General features: G+C 37.3%; 1 protein-coding gene across 7 annotated transcripts in view; it reads left to right on the forward strand.

Annotated features, from left to right (window-relative positions):
* The window catches only part of AKAP9 (A-kinase anchoring protein 9), a 105,180-nt gene extending 82,790 nt beyond the window's left edge, over nucleotides 1-22,390 (forward strand). For 6 of the 7 annotated variants that reach the window (XM_069006796.1, XM_069006798.1, XM_069006801.1 and 3 more), the window contains 20 exons: nucleotides 1,739-2,827; nucleotides 3,843-3,983; nucleotides 4,365-4,850; nucleotides 5,283-5,346; nucleotides 6,051-6,169; nucleotides 6,951-7,142; nucleotides 7,989-8,177; nucleotides 8,808-8,952; nucleotides 9,709-9,928; nucleotides 10,899-11,049; nucleotides 11,940-12,608; nucleotides 14,354-14,553; nucleotides 15,365-15,473; nucleotides 16,342-16,527; nucleotides 17,153-17,353; nucleotides 17,750-17,982; nucleotides 18,955-19,040; nucleotides 19,736-19,856; nucleotides 21,002-21,141; nucleotides 21,794-22,390. In XM_069006796.1, the coding sequence (XP_068862897.1) occupies nucleotides 1,739-2,827; nucleotides 3,843-3,983; nucleotides 4,365-4,850; nucleotides 5,283-5,346; nucleotides 6,051-6,169; nucleotides 6,951-7,142; nucleotides 7,989-8,177; nucleotides 8,808-8,952; nucleotides 9,709-9,928; nucleotides 10,899-11,049; nucleotides 11,940-12,608; nucleotides 14,354-14,553; nucleotides 15,365-15,473; nucleotides 16,342-16,527; nucleotides 17,153-17,353; nucleotides 17,750-17,982; nucleotides 18,955-19,040; nucleotides 19,736-19,856; nucleotides 21,002-21,141; nucleotides 21,794-21,837 (4,785 nt within the window). In that variant the 3' untranslated portion in view covers nucleotides 21,838-22,390. The remainder of the gene's footprint in view (nucleotides 1-1,738; nucleotides 2,828-3,842; nucleotides 3,984-4,364; nucleotides 4,851-5,282; nucleotides 5,347-6,050; nucleotides 6,170-6,950; nucleotides 7,143-7,988; nucleotides 8,178-8,807; nucleotides 8,953-9,708; nucleotides 9,929-10,898; nucleotides 11,050-11,939; nucleotides 12,609-14,353; nucleotides 14,554-15,364; nucleotides 15,474-16,341; nucleotides 16,528-17,152; nucleotides 17,354-17,749; nucleotides 17,983-18,954; nucleotides 19,041-19,735; nucleotides 19,857-21,001; nucleotides 21,142-21,793) is intronic. The other variant, XM_069006797.1, reaches the window with a different exon arrangement.
* The last annotated feature ends 169 nt before the right edge of the window (nucleotides 22,391-22,559 follow it).

Here is a 22,559-nt window from a genome sequence, read left to right on the forward strand (position 1 = left end):
CATCTTCTTTTGGCTTACTCTGATTTTATACAGATAAAACACATTGATTTTTCAGTGGCTGAATTTTGCATCTGACTATTTTAAATGTCATTTATTAGTCCTATGCTTTTACTCAAAAGCAAGTTAAGAACAGGATTTCTGTTATCCCTTGGTAGCTGGCAGAACATTTAGGCTAACATTCTACTAGGACATACTGAATCCACTAAAATAGGGCTCTGACTGAGCTGGATAATTTCCCTGAGTCTGTGTGTGCAAAACTCAGTTATAGTGAAACAATGACAAAACTTTGAATTGGATTCAGAAAACTGGATTTAGGAAATACTATACTTCAAGAATCCAGAACAGTTCTGCTCTATACAATGACCCCAGTAATAAAGTTACAGTTCTTGCCTTGAGAAAAACACCTAGGATTCAGTTAAAATTTGTTTCAATAATTGGTTCTTCTCTTGTTACATGAAGCTTAATTTTCTTAATTTCATCCCCTGACTTGGTTTTATTTTCCAGGACATTAAATAATTACTCTGCTTGATTATGAGAGCATTATTATTATTAAATATTAATAGACTATTCTTAGGTTAATCCCTTTTCTAAGTCCCCTAGACATCTTCATCCCACGAAGTGCTTTTCTTTTAATTACTGCATTTGCGTTCTGTGGGCCTTTATTCCATTACAATTTGAAGAACAGAAACTGCTATGCTGAGTTGATAGCAATCACCAGGACCACTGTGCTTTCTCCTGCCTGTGGCAGCAGGGTTGAAACTATAGGATCTTTAAGGTCCTTTCTAACCCACACCATTTTACGATGTTATGACGTGTTCAGATTTTATTTAGTGTTTTTGAGCTTCCTCTAGTTTTTGTGGATTTTTGAAATTAAGTTCTTAGTTGGCGAACCAGCCTTTCTAATTTATATGGCCACATTTGTTTTTGTACATATGCTTAATACAAAGTCATCTTATTATTCTATTTAACTAACTAAGCATAGTGAAGTATTAAGTGATAAAGGAAAAAACATGGCTATTTGAGTTATGAATTTAGTCATCTTTCATCTTTTCTGCATGTTTTCTTCATATTCTAGAACTCTTACCTATTTTAGATATCTTAACTGATTTTATTTTATGTATTTCCAAATATTTTTGACATATTTTCTTCTACCTTCTACATTTCCACTGTAGAAGCACTGTTCATTTCAGATCTCCAAATATTCACTTGAAAAAATCCATTTTGTTTCTTAGACTTACTACTTATTATCTGGTCTGTCTTTATTTTATTTTTGTAAAGGGAAATTTTTTTTGTCATTCTTCTACACTCAAGTGAAATTTGCTCCCACTGCAATTTAAAAAGGGTTTTAACGAATTTTTTTAAACTTATTCTATTGTAATCTAATAACTTCTTTTTATTCCTTTTGCTGAAAATTTTTTATTTATTAAACTTAGATTTTTTCAATACCAGTCATTCCATTTTTTGTTTCTACTCATTTATTAGAAGCCACCATGTTACAAATGCTTTCCACTTCATCTGATGCTTTAATACCTATTTTTCATTTCTTTAAGGTCACAGGCTACTTTGTCAGTCCTGTTTGAAGATGTCTCAATTCTCATAAAGCTTTAGAAGAGACATCACATTAAGAAATTCTCTGAGAACTTTATTTTACAAGATCTTTCAGTGTTTAATTAAACTGTTTCTGGGAAGTCCAGACCAAAAGTTATCTGGGTGTTTCTGTTTGGGTTTTTTTCCCCAGATTATTGAAGAGCAAAACGAGCATATACGGGAGCTTGAAGCCCAGGTAGAATGTCTGAAAAGCGATCAAGAACGTGTGAAGAAAAAAAATTATGAGGAAGTAGAGCAGTTGCATGATGTAATTGATAAGCTTCAGCAGGAGCTGGCAATTATTGAACAAAAAGTACCAGCAGATATTGCTGGTTTTCAAGAAGATGCTGACGGTCCGAAACACATACTTGAAGCAGTTCTGGCAGAAAAGGAAGCCTTGGAAAAGCAAGTAGAAAACATAAATGCAGAGGCATCTCAAACAAAGAATGAGCTTGAGGAAACTAAGTTAAAAGTGAGCCAGTTAAAGCAAGAAATAAGTATGTTAAAACAAGAGCATGAAAGAATAACAGAGAAATATAAGTGTGCAGTAGTCCAAGGTGATAAGTCAAAACCAGAGGACAGGAGCAATGGAAAAACTGAACAAATGGAAGGAGGCTTATGTCAGGAGATAGAGTTGCTAGATCAGTCCCAACTTAGGACTTCAGATGAGAGTGCAAGAGTCACTATTAGCAAGATGGAGATACAGCTGCAGGAACTTCAGGCATGCATTAAAGAAAAAGATTCAGAACTGTGCCAGTCCTACAATGAAATAAAAGACATGAAAGAGCAAAGCAAAGCTGAAAGAGAAGCACTTAAAAAGAGGATTTTAGAACTGGAGAAGACACTAATGGAGAAAGTTGCTGCTGCTCTTGTGAGTCAGGTTCAGCTAAATGCAGTTCAAGAGCAGAGAAAATTCATGCAGGAAATTCAGGAAGCTTCAAAATGTGTGGATGAAGCAAGCAAGAATGCCCAAACAGAGGGTTTGAGTGATAGAACTGAAAATGAGACAGAATCAAAATTATCACTCTTAACACAGAGGCTTAGTGAGATGGAAGACCAACTGGCAATGGTAAATCGTAGCTTGGAGCTAGAAAAAGAAAATGTAAAAGTTGCACAAAAGGAAGCTGCAGAGAAAGAAGAGAGGTTCTTAGAACTTCAGCAATTGCTAGAAGAGGTTCAAGAAAAACATAAAGGAGAGATTCAGAAATATATTAAACAAGAAGAAATGCAGACATACCAGGTAATTAGACACCACTTCCTTTTGGCTTGTTTTCACTAAAACCTGTTATTTTATGTAAAGTATAATGAATGAAATGGTTCTTAATGAGAATAACTATAGGAATATTCTGCTGTGTGTAGCACTTCCATTTCTATATTATCCCTACAGTTACAAAGAAGAGAAGGATGTTATTTTAGGGGAACCCCACGATCAGTTTCCATTTTGCATTAAAAACACCTTACCTTTTCATGCATGTAAGGTGGTTTTGAATTTTGGACTTATAATTTCTTATTCTTAATTTGACTTGACATAGAATAGAATGTAGTACACTTTTACATGGTGTGAAGGTAGAGAGATAAAAATTAAAATCATGAAAGCTGTCTAAGAGAGTATTCAGAATGATAAGGGAAGTGATACCAATTTGTCTATACGGGTTTTTTTGGGATGGAGGTTGTTTTTTTATATATGTTTTGATCTTGGTTTATGCTTTCTTGTTTTCCCATATCAGTTCCAAAGATATTTCACTTTAAGTAGTTTTTCCAGATTTGTCCAGATTTCCATGCACTAGTGGTTTATTGCCTCTCAGTTTAGAACCATCAGTCAAAATTTACTATATTTGATAGTCCAAAAATGGGCTTGATATCTCTCAGTGTGAGAGTTTCAGCAATCATGGAACCCAGTACTGGGCAAGAAAAGGTTCTAAGATCCTTGATCCAAATACAAATTTAATGAATGTCATAAATGTCTTGTAAGTTAGATAATATTATCAGACCTCATTTCCTACTCTCTGTTTACCTTCCTCCCTGTGGTTTCTGTGTGGTGTACCCAATTTATGGTTGCAGTTCTCTCTACAGTAAACTGTAGGATAGTCTGTTCTCCCATGGTCTTAGTCTTTTTTTTTTGAGGCTGTGTTAACCCAAATAACATACATTTGTTTTTCCCTTTGGTCTTTTCACTTTGTAAGTTTCTGTGAAAGTGATCACTGCTGTTAAAACTTGATTCTTTACCATTTTCCATGTTTTGTGTTGCCATATAGGTAGAAGCAAAGATCATGGAAAGTCAAAAAGAAAATGTGCTTATTAATGAACTTGAACAAGTGAAAGAAGAGGCAGCTGCTGCTAAGGAAGAGCTGAGCAGTTACAGAGAAAAAGCAGAAAAACTTCAGCAAGAACTAGCAGTAAGAACCAGAGTGTTCCTTATTGTATTTAAATCAAATAATTATACAGGACTTACTGTTCAAATATGCATGCTATAGTTTGGGGGTTTTTAATCATTTACTGAGAATGCTACCAAGTAAAATGGCCACTCACTGCCTGCTGTGAGTGGAACAGAACTGATGCTGTAGATCAAATATTCACTCATTGCCAAAGTACTTAGTTTTACTGCAGTGCAGCAGTGGATCTAGAGCTGTATTTCTTAGGAGATAATATTTGCCACCATGTGTCTTAACTGCTTTAGAATAGGACTAAACTGAGCTGTAATGGTTCAGAGGGTTGCTTGGATTTTAGCTATTTTAAGTGTTTGGAAGGATTGCACTTGAGGTTCTCCATATTTACAGGTAAAAGAGGCAAGTCTGATACATCTTCAGGAAGACCTGTGCAAGGTCAAAGAGAACCTGGTTCAAGCAGAAGAGAGGCTTGCAAGTTACCTGAGAAAGGACAAAGAAATGGTGAAAACTGAAAGCAAGAAGGATGCAGAAATATCGTGTGAACTGTCAAGCAGTGAGTCTACTCTAACTGGAAACAGCTCCTCACTGCAAACAGACAATGCTGTGGAAATCTCACCAGTCCTTGTTAAAAACGCAGGAATCCAAACTGATTTGCAAAATGGATGTTCTTCAGAAGAGATTGCAGAGATTGTAAGAGAATTTACTGAAAAAATCGACCAAATGCAGGAACTCCACGCGGCTGAAATCATGGACATGGAGACAAGGCATATCTCTGAGTCTGAAGCATTAAAGAGAGAGAAGTTTGTTGCAGTACAAGTATTGACTGAAGAATGTAATGCTTTAAAGGAAGTCGTAGAAACTCTACAAGCCAAAGAAGTATGTATCTTATTTTATAATTACTGAAATACTTTGGTTTAAACTTTTGCTCTTGGTACAGAAATTCCCATTTAAAATCTGTTAAGTGTGAAGCACCACACGCTCAGTAAAAAACTTTTAAATGTTCTAGTGTTTCCATGGCCCTGGGAGAGACTGTGAACCCGTTTCTCAGCATTTAAGTTTGCAGGTTTGCTCAACTATCAAGTGCTTCCTTGTGCTTGTGCCTTGGACCTGTCCTGTTCTGTGAAATGGGGACAAGTGTAGGTCACCCTGTGGAATGCCATCTCTCTCATATTCAGTTTTATTACTTTGATTGCAGGGGATATGGAACAAAGAGGTTCACATCGTTTCCGGCTCCTTCAAAGTCACTCCCTTATTGAGAGTGGGTGAAGGGCTGTTTAAAGATTTGATTGTTTTCTTTTCTAAATACAGAGAATCCCAGTTTCTGGATTAGCACGTTCTCCACCATATCAAGCTAGAGATGGAGGTTCTAGTGGTAAGAAATTTGTTTTTACAGATTTCAAAGAGCATTACAAATTAAGCCTGCTTTTTTCAATATTAAGTTTACCATTAAAGAGTTTGTCTTCTAAGAAATCAAAACAGCAACTGCCCACATTGAAGCAGAAGCCTGTTGGCACTAACAAAAGGTTCTGGGCATGACATGTCTATTAATTTGGTACAAAAGGAAAATGTCTGGAGCAGAGATGGGTTTTAGTTGGGGCATCAGATCTTTTCTTCTTCCCATTGGAGTTTCTATATCCATCTTATCTATTACATTGTCTCTTCAGTGTAACTTCATGATCTCCTGATAGTATTTACAGCTCCCCAGCAGTGGGAGATGATGACAGGTATTGACTTCTCCAAGTGCAATAAAAATTATTACAGTAATCCTTTTCATAGGCCAGGCGAAGCATTTTAAGAGTGGGTCATTTGGCAGAAGTGTTTATGCAAGTAGTTGTTTCTCTTGTAAAACTAGGATTTTTAAATTTGGTTGTGGTTTCGTTTTTTAGTTTTGTTTTGCTGTTACTTCTTTGAAACTGAAAAAGAAAAATATAAAACAGGTAGTCTCCAGCTTAGAATGAACCTTTAGTGACATGCAACTACCTGTTAAAACAACAGATAAAAAATACTTTTTTGATGCCTGTTCTTCAAAGCTTCACAGTAATCCAGCTTTCATGGTTTTTTCTCCTTTTATTTTAGACTCCAGTTCAGACTGGAGTTCAGGAATGTATCTTGCTCAGACCCAGGGATCTGACACGATAGCTGAAGGAATAGATGAAGGTGAAACTTCAACAGATTTACTTCCAAAAAAAATTAAGGTAAAATAGACACAATCTTTTTTTTTTATGGAACAAGAATGATACTACTGAAAGTTGAGATTAGCTTCTTCTTGATCATTGATAACAGAGCCATTTAGATAAGTTTTAGTGTTGACTATTTTAATACATTTTAAAATACTTCTGAACAATGATGTGCATTTTTGCATTTTAAATTAGGCTAAATAGGAATTTTATATCTATAGGCTTGTTCTCAGTTATGATTATGAGAAATAAAACTACTGTTATAATTTATTGCAATTTTGTTGTATTAACAATAATGTCATGATGATATATTACATAATTTTATAGATTCTATTTTTATACTATATTATGAAAGCAAATGTGTTTATTATAAACAGTAAGGGTATCATGCTTTAATTACATTAAAAAAAAAGTATTTAGTGACAAAGCCCTAGCTTCATAGTAATTTCAAACAGTGAATGGCAAAGCTCACCTGGAAGCTTCCCAGGACTTCTGTTTTTAAAATGTCGGTTTCCATTAGTAGCTGTTTTAAGAATTAAAAATTGATTTGGCCAATGTATACTGGAAAATTTTATTTGAAACTGAGAAAAAATACAGCTGTTTAGTAAGTTTCTGTCTGATAGATATAAAGGACTGGGTGACACTTCTGTCCTTGATACAAGGAAGTGTAGTTTCCTTATGCTGATCAAATTAGAAGTACCAGTTTTCCAATACACATGAAATGAGATTGCAATTATTTTTGTTATTATTATATCTTGTTATTACTGGCATTAATGATTTCTTTTTGTTTTTATCGTAGGGTTTGCTGAGAGCAGTCCATCATGAAGGCATACAGGTGCTGTCTCTCACTGAATTTCCATATGGTGAAAGAGATCTGTCACCTCATGAGCAAGAGCCAGAATCTTGGTTAGAAGAAAGAAAAGCTTTCCTAAGCACCATCTCATCTTTGAAAGACCTAATTGCAAAAATGCAAGTTCATAGAGAAGCCGAGGTATAAATAATACCATAAGATTCTATCTGAATAAAAAATTATTTATTATAACCTTCAAAGACACATTCACTCTTCAGGTCTAAATGCCTAAATATTCTGTTACAAGGCAACATATTTTAAAAATGTGCCATAAAACTGCATATTGTACTTTATGGTAGTAGTCTATCTTAAATTACAGCTGGTATTTGTTCTTCTGTTCATTGATAACTTTTGACTGTATAGATCCACCTTTTAGAAGAATTCTATTTTGAAAGCGTGTTCCAGTAGCAGTTGAATATTTAATGCTGTTGTTTATTGGCATATTAATCAGTAATCTGTTAAAACTTTTGCTTGTTAAATTACCCCTGTTAGACTCTTGGATATATGTAGGTAGTTTCTATTAGTTCAGCATTTCCTTTACCATGCAAAGTGGGCAGATGACCTTCATGTCATTTAAATTAAATCTTTTTCATATATTGTATCACAGAATCACAGAATGAGCTAGGTTGGAAAAAACCTTGGAGATCATTAAGTCCAACACAGCCCTGTGAGAGCCTAGGAAGAGATGCAATGTACTAAAAATTAAAAGAATAGTGTAATATAGTAACATAAGTAGTAACTACACAGGGCTAAGTTTTCAGTTACAAAAAGCTAAATTGCCTCCATCTAAAACAAAGCTAAAAGTTTAGCATTTGTGAATGCTGAAAAATTCATAATGTGTACAGTAAGTGCATCCATTTGGATGGATGAAATTTACACAGTTACTCAGAAAAGCTGAATAGTCCCCTGAAAGCACACACTTCACATTGAGTTATAATGGTGTCATCTTTCCGTTTGGCACTTTAAATTGTTGTTGTACCACTGCAGATTTGTGCAAGTACTGAATCTCCTGAAGGTGTCTCAGACTGGCGAGGAGAACTTCTGCATGCCATTCAACAGCTTTTTGTGAGGGAACAAAATGTTCTTCTTGCTGCATTTCAAACTGAACTTGCAGAAACAGGCACAAGAGATGCAGTGATGTTGATGAATCAGTTAGAGCACAGACTACAGGAGCAGGTAATATAAACCATACTGTAGTCAAAGTGTCTGTCTACATTAGATTTTAATTTAAAATGTATAAATTCATTAAAATATGTGTATTAATAGTAGTTTTGACAGTCTAAGGATGTAAAAGTCAGACTTGCAGAAAGAAGTGGTGCCTTTAAAAGAAAAGTGATGTGGCATGGGAAAGAAACTTTTGGGTGCACAAGTTATAGAATGTATACAGCCTTCAGAGATCAGTTTGAATTAAACACAGTTGTCCTGAGCGATTTCATTAAGTTAATTAGAATTATGTTACACTGTCTAAGAGAAAAGATAGCTTGTTTATATAAGTTGGGAGAAGAGAAAGTGATAAGGCTGCTATGGGACAGAGAGAAGGTCAGTTTTCTCCTCTGGAACATGGAAGGATTAGTGAGAAAAATTGCAATTTGCCAGAAAAGTGATAGCTCTTTTCAGTCAGTAATTTTGATGCCTAGTAGAGAAATAAAAAAATGACAAGTAGTTCTTTCAAATATAATACTGACTTAATTTTAAATGTTTTGAATATATATGCGCTATGAATGTATAAATAAATATTATATCAACACCATAGATACTCTCATAAAATCTGGAGTTTTACTTTTAAAATATTTCTAATGCTAATAGGCTACTAACCAGAGAGCAGCAATGGACTGTCTTCAGAATGCAGACAGAAGAAGTTTGCTGATGGAGATTCAAGTATTACATGCTCAGATGAACAGTAAGAAAAGTAACCCAAAGAGAGAACAAGAGATTGATTCAAAAAGCCAAGGTGACTTCTGTGGTAATATATGTCAGTTTCCAAATGCTTTCAAGGCAGTGCTCATAACGTTGTAAGTGACAAAAATGGTGACTTTCCTTGCTCTCCGAATTTGATATGCATGTTCTGAACATGCATACTTTTTATCTTCTTCAATCTTCTTTGATTACTTTTGCAAAAATTAAGGTATAATCTGTGTTCTTATGACTTGTATCAAACAGAAAGTGATACAAAGTTATGTTCAATTGCTATAAAAATCGAGCTTGAATTTTGAGGCTATTTCCATGTATATGCTTCACTATTTAGGTTCAGCAGCTTTGAAATTATCTAAGTTGGATAGTCAGTCAATGCAGAAACTAAGAAGCAATTAGAATGAAGAACAAAAAGTTCAGAGAACAGGTATACTTTAAAATTAAGTAAAGCTCACTGTCAGTGTGTAGTTACAAATATTAGGTCACAGGTATACATATGTAATATATCTAACTTCAGTTATGTTAATCATTGTGCAAATTATGCATATTGATGTAGTTGCACATGTCTTATAACCTTTGAGAAAATCAGAAGTTGAAGTGATTTCTTGAAAGTATGAAAGGTATTCAGGTATAAAAGGCATGGCTTTGCTTTTATTCCACTAATGAAAGAATATATTATTTTAAAATATCACTCTTAATAATAGCTTTGTGGTCACGTGCTAGCTAGGGGAAGCTTTACCCAAACACACAATGCTTTTTTATGAAGTAATTTCCGTATTAATGATGCTCTCATTAGAAATGCTGGAGTATAATATGCAGCAGAAGCAGTTGCAAATACTGGAGATGCAAGTGGAGCTCCGGAGTATGAAGGACAGAGCAGCTGAACTTCAGGAGCAGCTGAATTCAGAGAGAATGATGGGTGCAGAGCTGAAGAATGAACTTGCACAAGCCAAACTAGAGCTTGAAGCTACCCTTAAAGCCCAGCACAAGCACTTCAAGGACCTAGAAACCATCAGGTGTGGCTTTCAGTGCCAAGCTTTCTGTGTTGACTGTGAAGATCATCTTTCTTAATCTGAAATCATAATACCGATTTTATTATTTCATGCAGTATAAGTGCTTCTCAGTATTTCTGTAAAACCTTCCTGACAAAAATAGACTTGTCACAGTTGACAAAAAATGTATTTCAATTCATAATTTGATTTAATGCTTTATTAATTATCAAGTTCCTTTTTAAACTTTGCTACATTAGACTACTCTGTACAAGCTAATAAGTAGACCATATTTGTTGAAGGTTTTTTAAACTGAACATGGAGAAAAAAATTGAAAAGTTAAGATGACTTTGCAAGTACTTCCATATGAAATACTCTTAAATTTTCTTTGATATGGTTGATAGCAGAGGCCACAGATTTGGCACTAAAGAAAGCCATTATTATTTTTGCCTGAACCAGAGGGTTGCACCCATGAACAGTATCTTAATGTTCAGCTCAGAGATAACAAATTAAGCTGGAGTTTAAATTGGGATTACTTTACAGGCTACTTTATACCCTTTACAGACGATCAGGAGCAAGTTTCTTTTGCAAACAGATGCAAAATTGATTTGCACAGAGTGAAAATTCAGGTCATAGATTTTTCTTTTTCCTCCAATATATTTTTTTCCCTTGAGGAACATGGCAGCAAGATGCACTTCCATGGTGTTCTTTAAGATTTTGGCCAGTGACTGGATTAGGTTGAACACTAACTGCCTCTGAGCCCCCAAAAGTGGCAGCTACAAAGTTAGCAGGATGAACACAGTTTCTATCATTCTTGAGTTATGCAGCTCTTTTGGTTTTGAGTTAGTCTTGCCTTTCTAAATAGGCTTTTCACTGTTACTCTACTAGACTAGCAGTGTTTTCAGTGCACAGGATGGAATAAAAAACCAAGTAACTGACCTTATCATGATAGGATTAGAGCCACTGCCTAGTGTAAAAGTTGCCCGTTTCTTTCTAGGACTGAAGTTAAAGAAAAAGCAGCTGAGCTAGATATTCTCAAGGATACAATGGCCAACGAACAGAAAAAATCAAGAGAGCTACAGTGGGCTTTGGAAAAGGAAAAGGCTAAAATGGAACGCAGTGAAGAAAGAGGAAGAGAAGAGCTTGAGGTATTCCATAATCCCAAGTGGCCTGGAACATCAAGGAGCATGAAAATATTCTTTTGGTTAACATTTCATCTCAGCTTACATTTTTGTCCAATGCATGCTTCATGTTCTGTCTTCAACTGTAGTATTATATCATCTAGAGCTGAAGAAAAATGTATAGAAGCTGGGTGGCAAAGTAAGAAAAAGGCCTGATGCACATCCCATTTAAATCAATAGGAATTTTACCGTGCTTTTCAGGCCCAAGATTAAAAGATTCTATAATGGCCCTCAATTATTCAAAGGGACAGAACACTGCTAATATGGCTACACCCAGCCCCCACCACAGCCTAACTTGTAAAATGTAGTATTTAAGGAGATGTATTGTTTGTCACCATTTAAAAAGTCAGCAGTTTCACCTCATGAAAATCAAACTAGGGAGTTTACTTTAGGAGAAGATGCTTCATTAATATCTTCCTTGGTACCTCTGCAGTATTTGCTATAGTGAAGGGGAGAGCAGGTATCCTGATACAAGACAAAAGGCAAAAAAGCGATAACTTCAATGGCATAGATTTATTCACATCTTGAAATCTGAAGTTGAAAAATCATTTTCACAGTTTTAGAAAGTAAAAGCAGCTGGCTGTCTTCGGTGTCAGAACTACAGCTGCTTGTATCTCACTATAAAGTATGTGTTACAATGATTCTTCTATTAAATAATCTGATTTTAGAATAAAGACACCTGTAATGTATTTTAGTATCAGATGTAACTGCAGCATTCAGAGTATTGTCACATTAATTGTGAATAGCAAAACCTGTTAAAAGCAGCATGTATAGAGGTAGCATATTTGCAATTTGCAGAAGATAATGGAAAGTATGCACAAATGGCTTTAATCAATTTTTCTGTTTTCTTTTGAAAGGACTTAAAATTTTCTCTTGAAGATGAAAAACAAAAGAACTTAGAGTTAACTAAACTTCTGGATCAAGAGAAACAGCTGTCAACTGATCTGCAACAGAAAATTGAATCCCAAGAAGCACTCAGTGCTGCCCAGCTGTCACGTGAGCGAGGCCGTAATTCTGAGTTGCAGGTGCTTCTTGAATCAGAGAAGGTTCGAGCTCTCGAAATAAGCAGTGCCCTAGAAAGGGAAAAAGAGCTATGTGCTCAGCTTCAAAGTGCTGAAGATAAGGGGCAAGCTGGAACACCTAATCCATCTGAGGAATTGCTTAAAGAGCTACAGAAGCAAATGGATGAAAAGCATGACCGTATAGTGGAGTTAGTAAGTGAGATGGAGAAGTATAAACTGGAATCTGTGCAAGTGAGACAGCAAATGGAAAAAGAAAGGCAGATCCAGAGGCAAGCATTACAAGCAGAACAAGATGCTAACATAATAGTACAGAAGAAACTCCATGAACTGGAGTCCAAAGTAGAAGACCTTCAGTGGCAACTTGGAGAAAAGAAGCAAGAAGTTCATAAATTAGGGAATGAAACAAAGAAGTTGCAGGAAATAATCCAAGATCTACAGAAAAAAGAGCAGGAGAATGAAGGAAGAAAGGAAGCCGAAAGGACACCAAGCCACAACCCAAATGAGGTACAGTAGGACTGAAAGTAATGTGTAATATTGAAATATGCAATTTAGCTTTAATTCTTTTGCTCAATTGTGTGTCACTGTGCCTTGACTCAATCTATAAAATAGCCTGCAGATTACAGACCATGGGCACCAGAGAATGGGAAAGGGAAGGCAGAGAATGGAAAAGGCAAAGCATTCCAGTTTGCTGCCTAAAACTATTCACCCGCTTCCTCCTGAAAGCAAAGTTACAGAAGTGTATAAGGAGGAGGACGAGCAGGGGAAATGCATCTGGATTTATACACACACTGTGTCTCAGGAGAAGAACATTCCTTGCAACCAGTTGCAGGAATGAGCTATTCCTACTCAGTAATGTCGCAGGTCACTGCCCTTAATCTTTAGTTCATAAACTGCAAGGGGTCTTTGAAACCTTTTAAGTGGTCTTCCAACAGCTTCAGTAAATAAATGAGTAAGCAATCAAACAAACATATGCATGAATATTTATACATTAGCAAACAAAACAGAAGAAAGCAAGGTAAAAAATCAGTTTAAGAATATCCTAATTTTTAGATGAATGAAAGTGGTAGCTGTTTCCTCTACTTTTTTCACTCTCTTAAAAGGTCAGGAAAGTTTTGAAATTATTTTTAAATTACTTTTCAAACTTTTTTAGAAACTTGCCTGAAAAAGATAAGCATTGCTAGGTGAGTGATTTGTGGATAGTTGCAGAGAGGGTTGACAGGAGACTTGCTCGCCTCTTTGCTGACCATGTTTTTGCCCATGCTGAGATCATTCTTTTTACCAGTTATCCATGTGTGGAGCCAGGAAGGAAATTTTTCTTTTCATCTAATTTGGCTACCTTTATCTTTTGAAGCATTGGAAACTACCCACAGCTAGAGGCAGGATGTTGAGTGTACTGGTAACTGTGACAGCAGCAGCCTTCCTGCTACACTCAGTTTGTGCACCTTGTTCTTCTGCACAGAGGGAACTGCCAGCACTGTGGTCAGCAAAGTCTTCCCTTGGGTCAGGTTAGCAGCAGCTGTTGGGTTTTTTCCCCTCCTCATCAGCAGATAGTCTGATCTGCTTTCCAGGATCTGCCTGGAATTTCAAATAATGAATCTCCTGCTGTTTCCTGTGACATATGCAACACACTGACTTTTTTCTTTGGTACCACACTGTAGGGCAAACAGCCAAAGGCAGAGGCATGGGCTCAGGTTCCTTTGTGAGTGATGGCAGTTCTTCCATGGCAGTGTTGGGAGGTTGTTGCTGAGGAACGCCTCTTCAGTGCATTGTGTTGCTTGTGGTAGCATCTGTGGTGCGGTTGCCTGGGACTGTGGACTGACCTCCATGACCGTGGTGGTCTCTTTCAGCCCCTGTTTTTCTGACTTTGATTTGGTTACCAAACCACATAGGTCCAGTTGCCCAAATTCCATGCACAGCTGGTAAAGGAGCTGCTGATGGAAGAAACAGGCTTGGTGACTTCCTGCTAAGTTCTTTGGCTGGATTCACACTGTAGCTCCATGATTGCTAGATCTTAGTCAAGAAAGACACTAGACCTTTCATGAATGATAGTTTAGTGCTACACTGCAGCAGTGCTGTAGTCACACTAAACTTCTTTCTCTGTCAGAATTACTTGTTCTTCAGTTTCTAAGTGTCTTTCAGAATTGTATGTTTTCATTTTACAGCACTGGATCACATACATTATAGATATATAGATATATATATAGATATAGATATATAGATATATATAAGAGATACATTTTTTTTTCCAGACTACCTGGGATACACCCAATGACAGAACAAGAAATTGGGTTCTCCAGCAAAAAATGGAAGGTGCTGAGTCAAATCAGTTGACTTACCGCACACTGACAGGAGATCTCTCTGCTGCTACTGAAATTCTGGAAAAAGTCAGACAAAAGCTGCAAAATGCATCTCCAAAGCTGAAGCAGTTGGCTTGGAAAGCTGCTAGCAGGTTAGACCAGTCTTCAGCTATTTGGTTTTGTTAACAGCAACCAGCAAGCTAATGTATTGGGTTTGAATCATAATTCACAGACTGCAGGGCTTAATTGAGTTTGGGGTTGTTCTGGTTTTACTACGGAGTATCAAGTGCTGTTGTAAATCCTGTTTGTTTTAACAGGGTTCATTTTAAGGCACAGTAAAACTGTCCTTTCTTTCTCTGAAAAGTGATAAGGTTTCTCTGGGTATGGTGTAGGTAGATGAATTTAAAATAGTAATTAAACAATTCATGATGTATAAGGGGATGAATATAGGGATTATTGTTCTGAATCATCCTCCTTGGGGAAAAAACTCATGGTCAAGTGAAACTGATCTTGATTCTTATCTTTGGGGGGTTATTATCCCAATAAGATAAAAAAATTCATGGGAGGTTTGAACCTGGTTTTATTTTGCTGGGATGGTCATTTAATAGTAAACATTCCTTCGGACACGTTTGTGCAAAGCAGGATGGGGTGTACCTGGGGTATTCCCTAAGACTTTGATCACACGGATTCAACAGATTTGTGGGAAGCAGAACCACTCTTTTAAATGTGGTTCATGTAGAACATCCCTGTCTACAAATGAGTGGAAACTGTTTTATACACTTTTTTTTCTATATCAAGACAATTTTGTTTAGAGTCACTGAGCAGTCCTGAAAATGTTGCCCTGTCTCCAGTAGTGGTGCTGAAGTGACTTGCTATAGATCCAGTGCATAGGAATCTTGTCCTGTTAGTCTGGCTCAGGGTGTCAGAGTTGATCTGCTGTTGAAACTGTCCCTGTGGTTTCAGATTGCAGTTTGAAACAGCAGATGATCAAGACTTCATTGCAGTACAAAATGCTATTGAAGAAGTTATTTCAGAGCTGAAAATACTGCCTGGATTCTCCAGTCTGGAAGAGGTGAGAGTCAATGCTGTAACTTTGATGGGAAAGTTTGGATGATGATATGTGGGCAGAAACCAGTAAGGAGTTTGTAAGCCTGTACTTATTCAGGTCTTTACTTTATAAAGGAAAATTCCAGTGAGTGTTCTGATTGAAGTTGGTAAAGTAAAGGGGTAAAAACCTCTTTCCTTTTATTTTTTTTTTCTTTTTTTTATACTTTAAAAGTGATTTTTCAACTTTCAAATTAAAACTTTTCCAGTTTCATTTTAAATTTCTGTGTCTCTTGGCTTTTTCTTTAAGAGAAGTTATTTACCTTTCAGCAGTAATCCTGTAACGAGGAAACTTTTCTCAGTACTTCCTAATATTAAAATCCAGCACTTAGTATTTACTGTATTGTGTTGACACAACACATTTACCTAAACTGCCCTGTGTTTACCAAAGGAAAGGCCACTGAAGATTGAGTAACATGCACCTGTGTAAAAAATGAAGTGAGGTAATCTGTTGCAAGGAATTCAGCAATATTTGATTTTTAAGTGAGCTTGATTTGATCCTTACCTGTATTTTAAGGAAGTGTTTTCAATGTAACTTGAAAAAAGCCTTGAGGCTTTTCTTTTCCTCTAAGATAGATAAACATAAACGTAGTAGAAAACTTTGCAAATTGTTATAGCTGATACAATTGAGCTTGTATGAAAGTACTCTGTTGTAATGTACAGGATAAGTATAGACAAGAAAGTCACAATCTGTAGTTTATGTGTACACTGAAGTTTTTTATGTACAAGCTGATGCAAAGCTATTATCTACAAGTTTTTCACTGCAAGCCAGTAATTTTCAAATTGGCAACTTGGATCTAATAGAGGTTGAGTTTGGTTTTCTTTATTCCTCACAGCTGAAGCTGGTGCTGCCACCAGGGACTCCGTCCAGCTCACTAACTGAGAGGCTGCTGAGGCAAAATGCTGAGCTGACGGGCTTTGTCAGCAGACTGAGTGAAGAGAAGAATAATTTGAGGAATGCTGTTATGAAACTGGAGGAAGAACTGAGAAGACACCAGCACAGACAGCCTTCTGCAGACTATGTATGTCTTTGGTGGTTGTAATGAGTTGTATGTAACTGATGTAATGAGTTGTATGTAACTGTATGTAATGCGTTGTATGTAACTGATGTAATGAGTTATGTATAGAGACATAAAAGCGTAATTTGTTATCCTAGTCACCCAGTTGAAAGTGATCAAGCTATCTGTCTGTCCTGACTTCCCTCTACAGAATAAATGGGTGTGAGTTATTCTTGTTCAGTGATCAGTATGTCTCAGCTCACTCTGTTAAGTATAAAACTTAGTGATTTTACCCAGCTTCTTTTTGTTAACTACTCTTTTCTTTTAAATGCCTTGTGCCTTTCTTTTTTATCTGTATCTTGTCACCGTGATAAGCAGCAAATAGATCCAGATAGCTTCAAGGTCGTTAAGCTAGTATGATCCACTTGAGGGCAGTATTTTTTGCAGAAGCTGTATCTTTCTGGGACATTGATCAGGCTCCTAAAGTCACTGCTCTTGAGGTGTCAGAGCGCAAGGGTGGCCTCAGATCCAACCAGTGGGTAGTTTTTCTCATTAATTTTATGAGCTCTCCACCAAACCAATGACTAGGATGACACAGCTTAAGCTTTTCCAAATCATATCATTCAAATTCAGTTTCCTTTGTCTTCAGTCTTCTAGGCATTCATCAGATGTTGGAGTTAATATTGATACTCTTGTTGCCTCTGAGAAGGAAATGTGGAACAGAGAAAGGCTGTCGCTGCAGAAATCTTTGAAACAAGCCGATGCAGAACTCTCCAAGCTAAGAGCAGAGCTCAGGAGTGAGGCTTTCCTCAGAGAACTGGGATCAGATACTGAAAATGCTGTTTTAAGGGTAGGAAGATTTTTCCGCATGTACTAACTACAGCTGCTTTTTAAATTTTGATATGGGCCTATTTTTCATTGTATTCACTCTGCTTTATTCTGCGTAAACAGATACTAACTCAGTTTTAAAATTTTCATCCTCAGATACCTGACTATTATCTTTTCTATCCAGGAATGACATGTAAGCACCTATGTTGTCCTTTTATGTATGCTCCATTTCTTGATGTTTAGGTGAACCTCAGTATAAGAAGCTGCATTCATCAAGAGTGAGCAGCAGCACAGTCTTCGCCATGATAGTGAGAAATGAATAATCACAGAAATGCTATAGAAGTAACGATGTCAGAAGTCTTGGAGCTGTAGTGATTCATGGAGCTTATGGGGCTTTTTTCATTTTCTCTTGTTGCAGAGAATTTATGGCAAATACCTGCGAGCAGAGAGCTTTCGGAAAGCTCTCATCTATCAGAAAAAATACTTGCTGCTGTTACTTGGAGGATTCCAGGAGTGTGAAGAAGCCACGCTGGCCCTGATAGCACGGATGGGGGGACAGCCTTCCTACACAGACCTTGAAATCATCACACATCATTCAAAGGGTTTTACACGATTTCGCTCTGCAGTCAGGGTGTCCATTGCAATTTCAAGGTAAACTGGAGAGTTACATTTCAAACAGAAATGACTGTGCAGTCTAATATATACTTTTCTAGCTCTCTAGTGAAATCTAGAAATTTTCATATTCCATCCTGTTTAAATGGTATATTTTTGGTAGTCATGAATACAGTAGAGTGACAAGATGAGCAGAGTGTAGATAAAATCTGTAATAGGAATAAGCAGCCTTATTGTAGTTGAAAAGGGCTCAGTATTTGATAAGCATGGGTGGAGTGTGCTGTGTAAAGTCATATTCTTAAAAAAAAATTATGAGCAATTCTAAGGATTGCACTTACTTACAAAGGTTTTTTTCTGCAGCTTAATTTCCTTTCAAGATTAAATTCATACATATAATACAGATTTAGGAATTAGTTTTTTCCATCTAGGTAGTCCATTGAATTTCACAAGACTAAGGATGAGCAGGAATTGGTGAGGAAAAAAAAGTAAAGTTTATTACTGCTTAGTACTGCCATGTTGCTACAAACCTTCCTCACAAAGGTTTGAACCCCCAAGCACTTCTGCTTGCTATTGTTCTGAGCCTTGTGTGTAGTATAAATTCAATGAACTATTCATGTGCCTTGTTGAGAGATTTTTACTCATAGTGCTCTGCAGTTGCAGTTTTGGGGCTGTGACAGGGTAAAGAAAGTATATTTAGTATGATTTTAAAATGCTGGTGTGCTGTTGCTTAGGTGCTTGAGCCATTTACTGTCCACTTGGACTTATACAGCACCTCTGGAATTGCACAGGTGAAGCTGAAAGCAGGTTTGGACAAAAGATGGTCTTCCTTAGGGATGTGCAAAAGGATGTTTTGTATTTGATACTCAGGTTTTAGATGCCCATCTGTTAATTTTGCTTGCTGGTCAGGAAATTCTTATACATTCTAGAATAAAAGAAGCAGATTACTTTTATGAGACTATTTCACTTATCCTGAAGCTGTTTGTTTTTTTGGTTTTTTAATTTGAAATGCAGAATGAAGTTTCTGGTTCGTCGATGGCACAGAGTTACAGGTTCTGGTATTCTGACTATCAATAGGGATGTCTTTAGCCAGAACACAGGTAAGTCATAGTCTAGTAATGACTGAAAAAATGATATTAGCAAGTCAAACCTTAATTGCAAATCACTGCTTAATGGAGATGGGTTTTAATTTGTATTGTCCTCATGTGGAATGAATGGGGGCTGTTCCCTCTTTCTTTCACTATAATTGTTTGGATTAGCTTATTTCTCAGTTTCCATTCTCAGCAGAGACACTAAGCTATTTGCTTTCTCTTCAGTTTTGTTTTGCTCCATTGTGGGTAGTATTTAAAAAAATATGGAAGTTTTTTCCCTATGGAGTGCATTCATGAAAGCAATTTTAGCTGCGTCATTGAAGTTTTTGTAGGAGATCTGCACCGTGGTCTTTTTCTTAGAACAAAAGCTTGTCATTCTTTTATTACAGGTTTATGTCTGGGAAATGACAGTTTTCTGTTTGCTTTTTTGTAGGAGCCTAAGGAGCATCAGAAGCTTCTTTATTATTTACTGGCTATTTAGGTCTGCACTAAAACCTTTGCTCAGTCTGTGAGAGTTTTCTCACTGACGTCAGTGAGGCCAGGATTTCACCACTGCTTTTCCCTGAGGCAGTCTAAAAGTGGTCTACACTTGTTAAATGCCATTTTTGTGATACGCAAACAGAAAACTCATTTTTGAGATTCCCAGTAAAGTGCAAAAGGTGTTAATTTTTTTAGTGTCAAGACATTGCTTTTTATATTTCTAGGTAATGAATTACGGCCGGATTCATTCTCTGGTGGCATGGATCTTTATGGAGAACAGAGGCATTCCTATAGATCCAGGTCAGGCATGGAGTCTCCTAGATCTCCTGTAAACTTTCAACATAAGTACGTTTGGGGTTTTTTTACTGTTCTCTTTCAGGCACTGTTTAGCTAACTGAAAGCATCAGTGTTGACTGCTAAGGTTTGTAACCTTTGATGCTGTAAGATTTAGCTTTTTTGTTAAGAATAGGTAAAAAATGATGTCTCAGGCATTCAGTGTGTGATTACCCATCAGGCGGTTGAGCCCAAAGCTCGCACACCCCTCACACCGATTCCCATCGTGCTCTCGGAACTGGCAGAGATCATGGGATGGAGCTGTGCCTTCCTGCACAGCCTGGGCTTTGTGACTGAGTGACCCTGCCTGCCCTGCTGGCTGGGGCAGTGTGGTGTGGAGAGGGGCTGCCTCAGGGGCTCTCAGCCAAGGGAAGGGAGAGCAGGGCTGCCCACTGTGGCCGAGAGTCACCCATTACTATGGGCTGGCAGCAACTGCTGTGGTGTCATGGCCAGAGTGTGGGTGGAAGCTGCTTGGTAGCTCCATTGCATTTTCTTGTTTAAACCCTTCTGGTTGGCAACCCTAAGCTGTGATACCAGATGCATCAGTGAGGCAGATGCCAGTGAAACCAGGTATTTTTCATCAAGGGCAACATTTTTATGAGTGCCATCAGCCTTTGATGAGCTAATACCAAGTTGTGAGCTCAGATCTTCACTGAATATCAAATTCTAGCCTTTTTTGGGTTTCATTTTCATGTAAACCACCTCAATATTTGTATTGTCTTAGTTTACATGGAAAAAACTTTTAATCTATTTTAGCCACTGTTGACTTTTACTTAGAGAGTAATGAGGAGAGGCAGAATCCTATAAAGATGGCAGCGTCCTTGTTGACACAAGCTTCTCAATAGAAAACCAGACTTCAATCTACTGTGGCTTCTGCTGCAATCTCACTAGGAATTTTCTGGTCAGTCTTCATCTCAAAAAAATGCAGCAACAAATCCTGTGCAGTAGAAAGAGAAGGCAAGTGGGAAGAGTGGTTTCTCTGGCTTGGACAGTAAGTGGCAGGGAGGTTAAATGGGTTTGATGTGCTGGCTACCACATGGGTAAGCTAAGGAACATGCAGGCCATGAGGTATCCCTACCTACATTATTTTGCAGTGTGGCTGGTATTTTTACTTGTTGTTTCCCTTTTTGAAATGGTGTGTGTTGTTCTGCCCCTAGGTTCCATGGGATGCATGCTGATTTAAACCCAGTCTCCTTCACCTGTCCTCAGCTGCAGAACTACGATCCCGAGAGGGCTCTGACAGATTACATCAATCGCCTGGAGGCACTGCAGAAGCGCCTGGGCAGCGTGCAGTCAGGTAGGGGCTCAGGCACCCTCCCCAGCATCCCTGGGGAGCACAGGGCCCACTGCCACATGGGTGCTGGTTCTCTGAGATACATAACAAACAACTTCAATTTTATCAATTTTCAGCCTTAAACAAGAGGCATTTCTGAGCTGTAGCAAAAAAAATTCAATTAAAAGAAGATTGTAAAATTCTTTCAAAAGAGATACAAGCATGCTTTAATTATAGATTTTGAGATTATTGGTAACACTTTACTTCCCTGATCTCTAATAAATGCGCAGCAAGCATTCAGTTGGCATCTTGCTAAGAGTTTAAGTTACATGGAAAAAAATGTACCCAGAAGATTGGGACGTGGAAGAGGAATTTCTTCTCCTACCACTTCGATTACAGAAGTTACAGTCAATTTGTCCCATAGATAATGGCAATTCCTGTAAGAGGAATACCTCAAGAAAATTGTCAGAACAATGGGATGAAATTTGTCAAACTTGAGTTTTGAAGCTTTGTGTTTAAGTCTTCCTCATCATTTGAGGAAGTTTTACTCTTAAAAGATTTGATCTTTAAAAGTCCCTGTTCTATGATTTCCCATGCAAAATCTTTCATGCTTACTCAGCTGAATGTACCTACTTGTTCTAAGTAATCCTGATGAGAATTTTTCTCCATCTTACAGGTTCAACTTCATACACGCAGTTGCACATGGGTATAAGAAGATAATAATACCCTTCAACATCTCCATCACTGGCAGTGATGCTAACAGATTGCCTTCTGTAAATCTGTGCTCTTTCTGTGCTTTTGTATAATGTGTATATTGTGGGACCAATATGAACACAGCTATACAATTGTATACAGTTCCATCCTGGCACACCCACACAGACTGGGATTTATGTATGTAGGCACTTTGTGTTTATGAAAAAAAAAAAAACCTGAACAAAAAAAATCCCCCCAAACCCAAAACAAAAACCCCCACCGTTAAATTACATGTATATTTGTGGAATGCTAATTTAAATGATTAACTTATGAGGTGTGTATTTATCAAAAGGGTGCAAAGATGAAACTTGTGTATTAATTAAATTGAGCTACATTCAGCAAAGTTTACTTGCACTTTTTCTGGCAAGGCTACTGAAGTTACATTGACTCTCGTAATATTTGCTACTGGCAGTGCAGACAGAATATCACTTGTAGAGACCTATTTTTGTAATGGTAGAAGTTTTGAATTTTATGGGTATTTTGTCAAAGTACTGAAATAAACATGACTTCATGCTTCTAACTGTGTTCAAGAACTGCTCCCTTATTCACACAGAACAGGTTGCTCCTGCCTGGGAGCTCCTGACTTCCTCCTGTTTGTAGTGACTGCAGCTTTACATTTTACAGATTCCAAAGCACTGCTATCAGAGAGAGGGACAGGGACAAGCCTGGCTTCTGCAGACCCTGGTCAC

This window comes from Aphelocoma coerulescens, chromosome 2 (assembly GCF_041296385.1).
Source record: "Aphelocoma coerulescens isolate FSJ_1873_10779 chromosome 2, UR_Acoe_1.0, whole genome shotgun sequence".
NCBI lineage: Eukaryota > Metazoa > Chordata > Aves > Passeriformes > Corvidae > Aphelocoma > Aphelocoma coerulescens.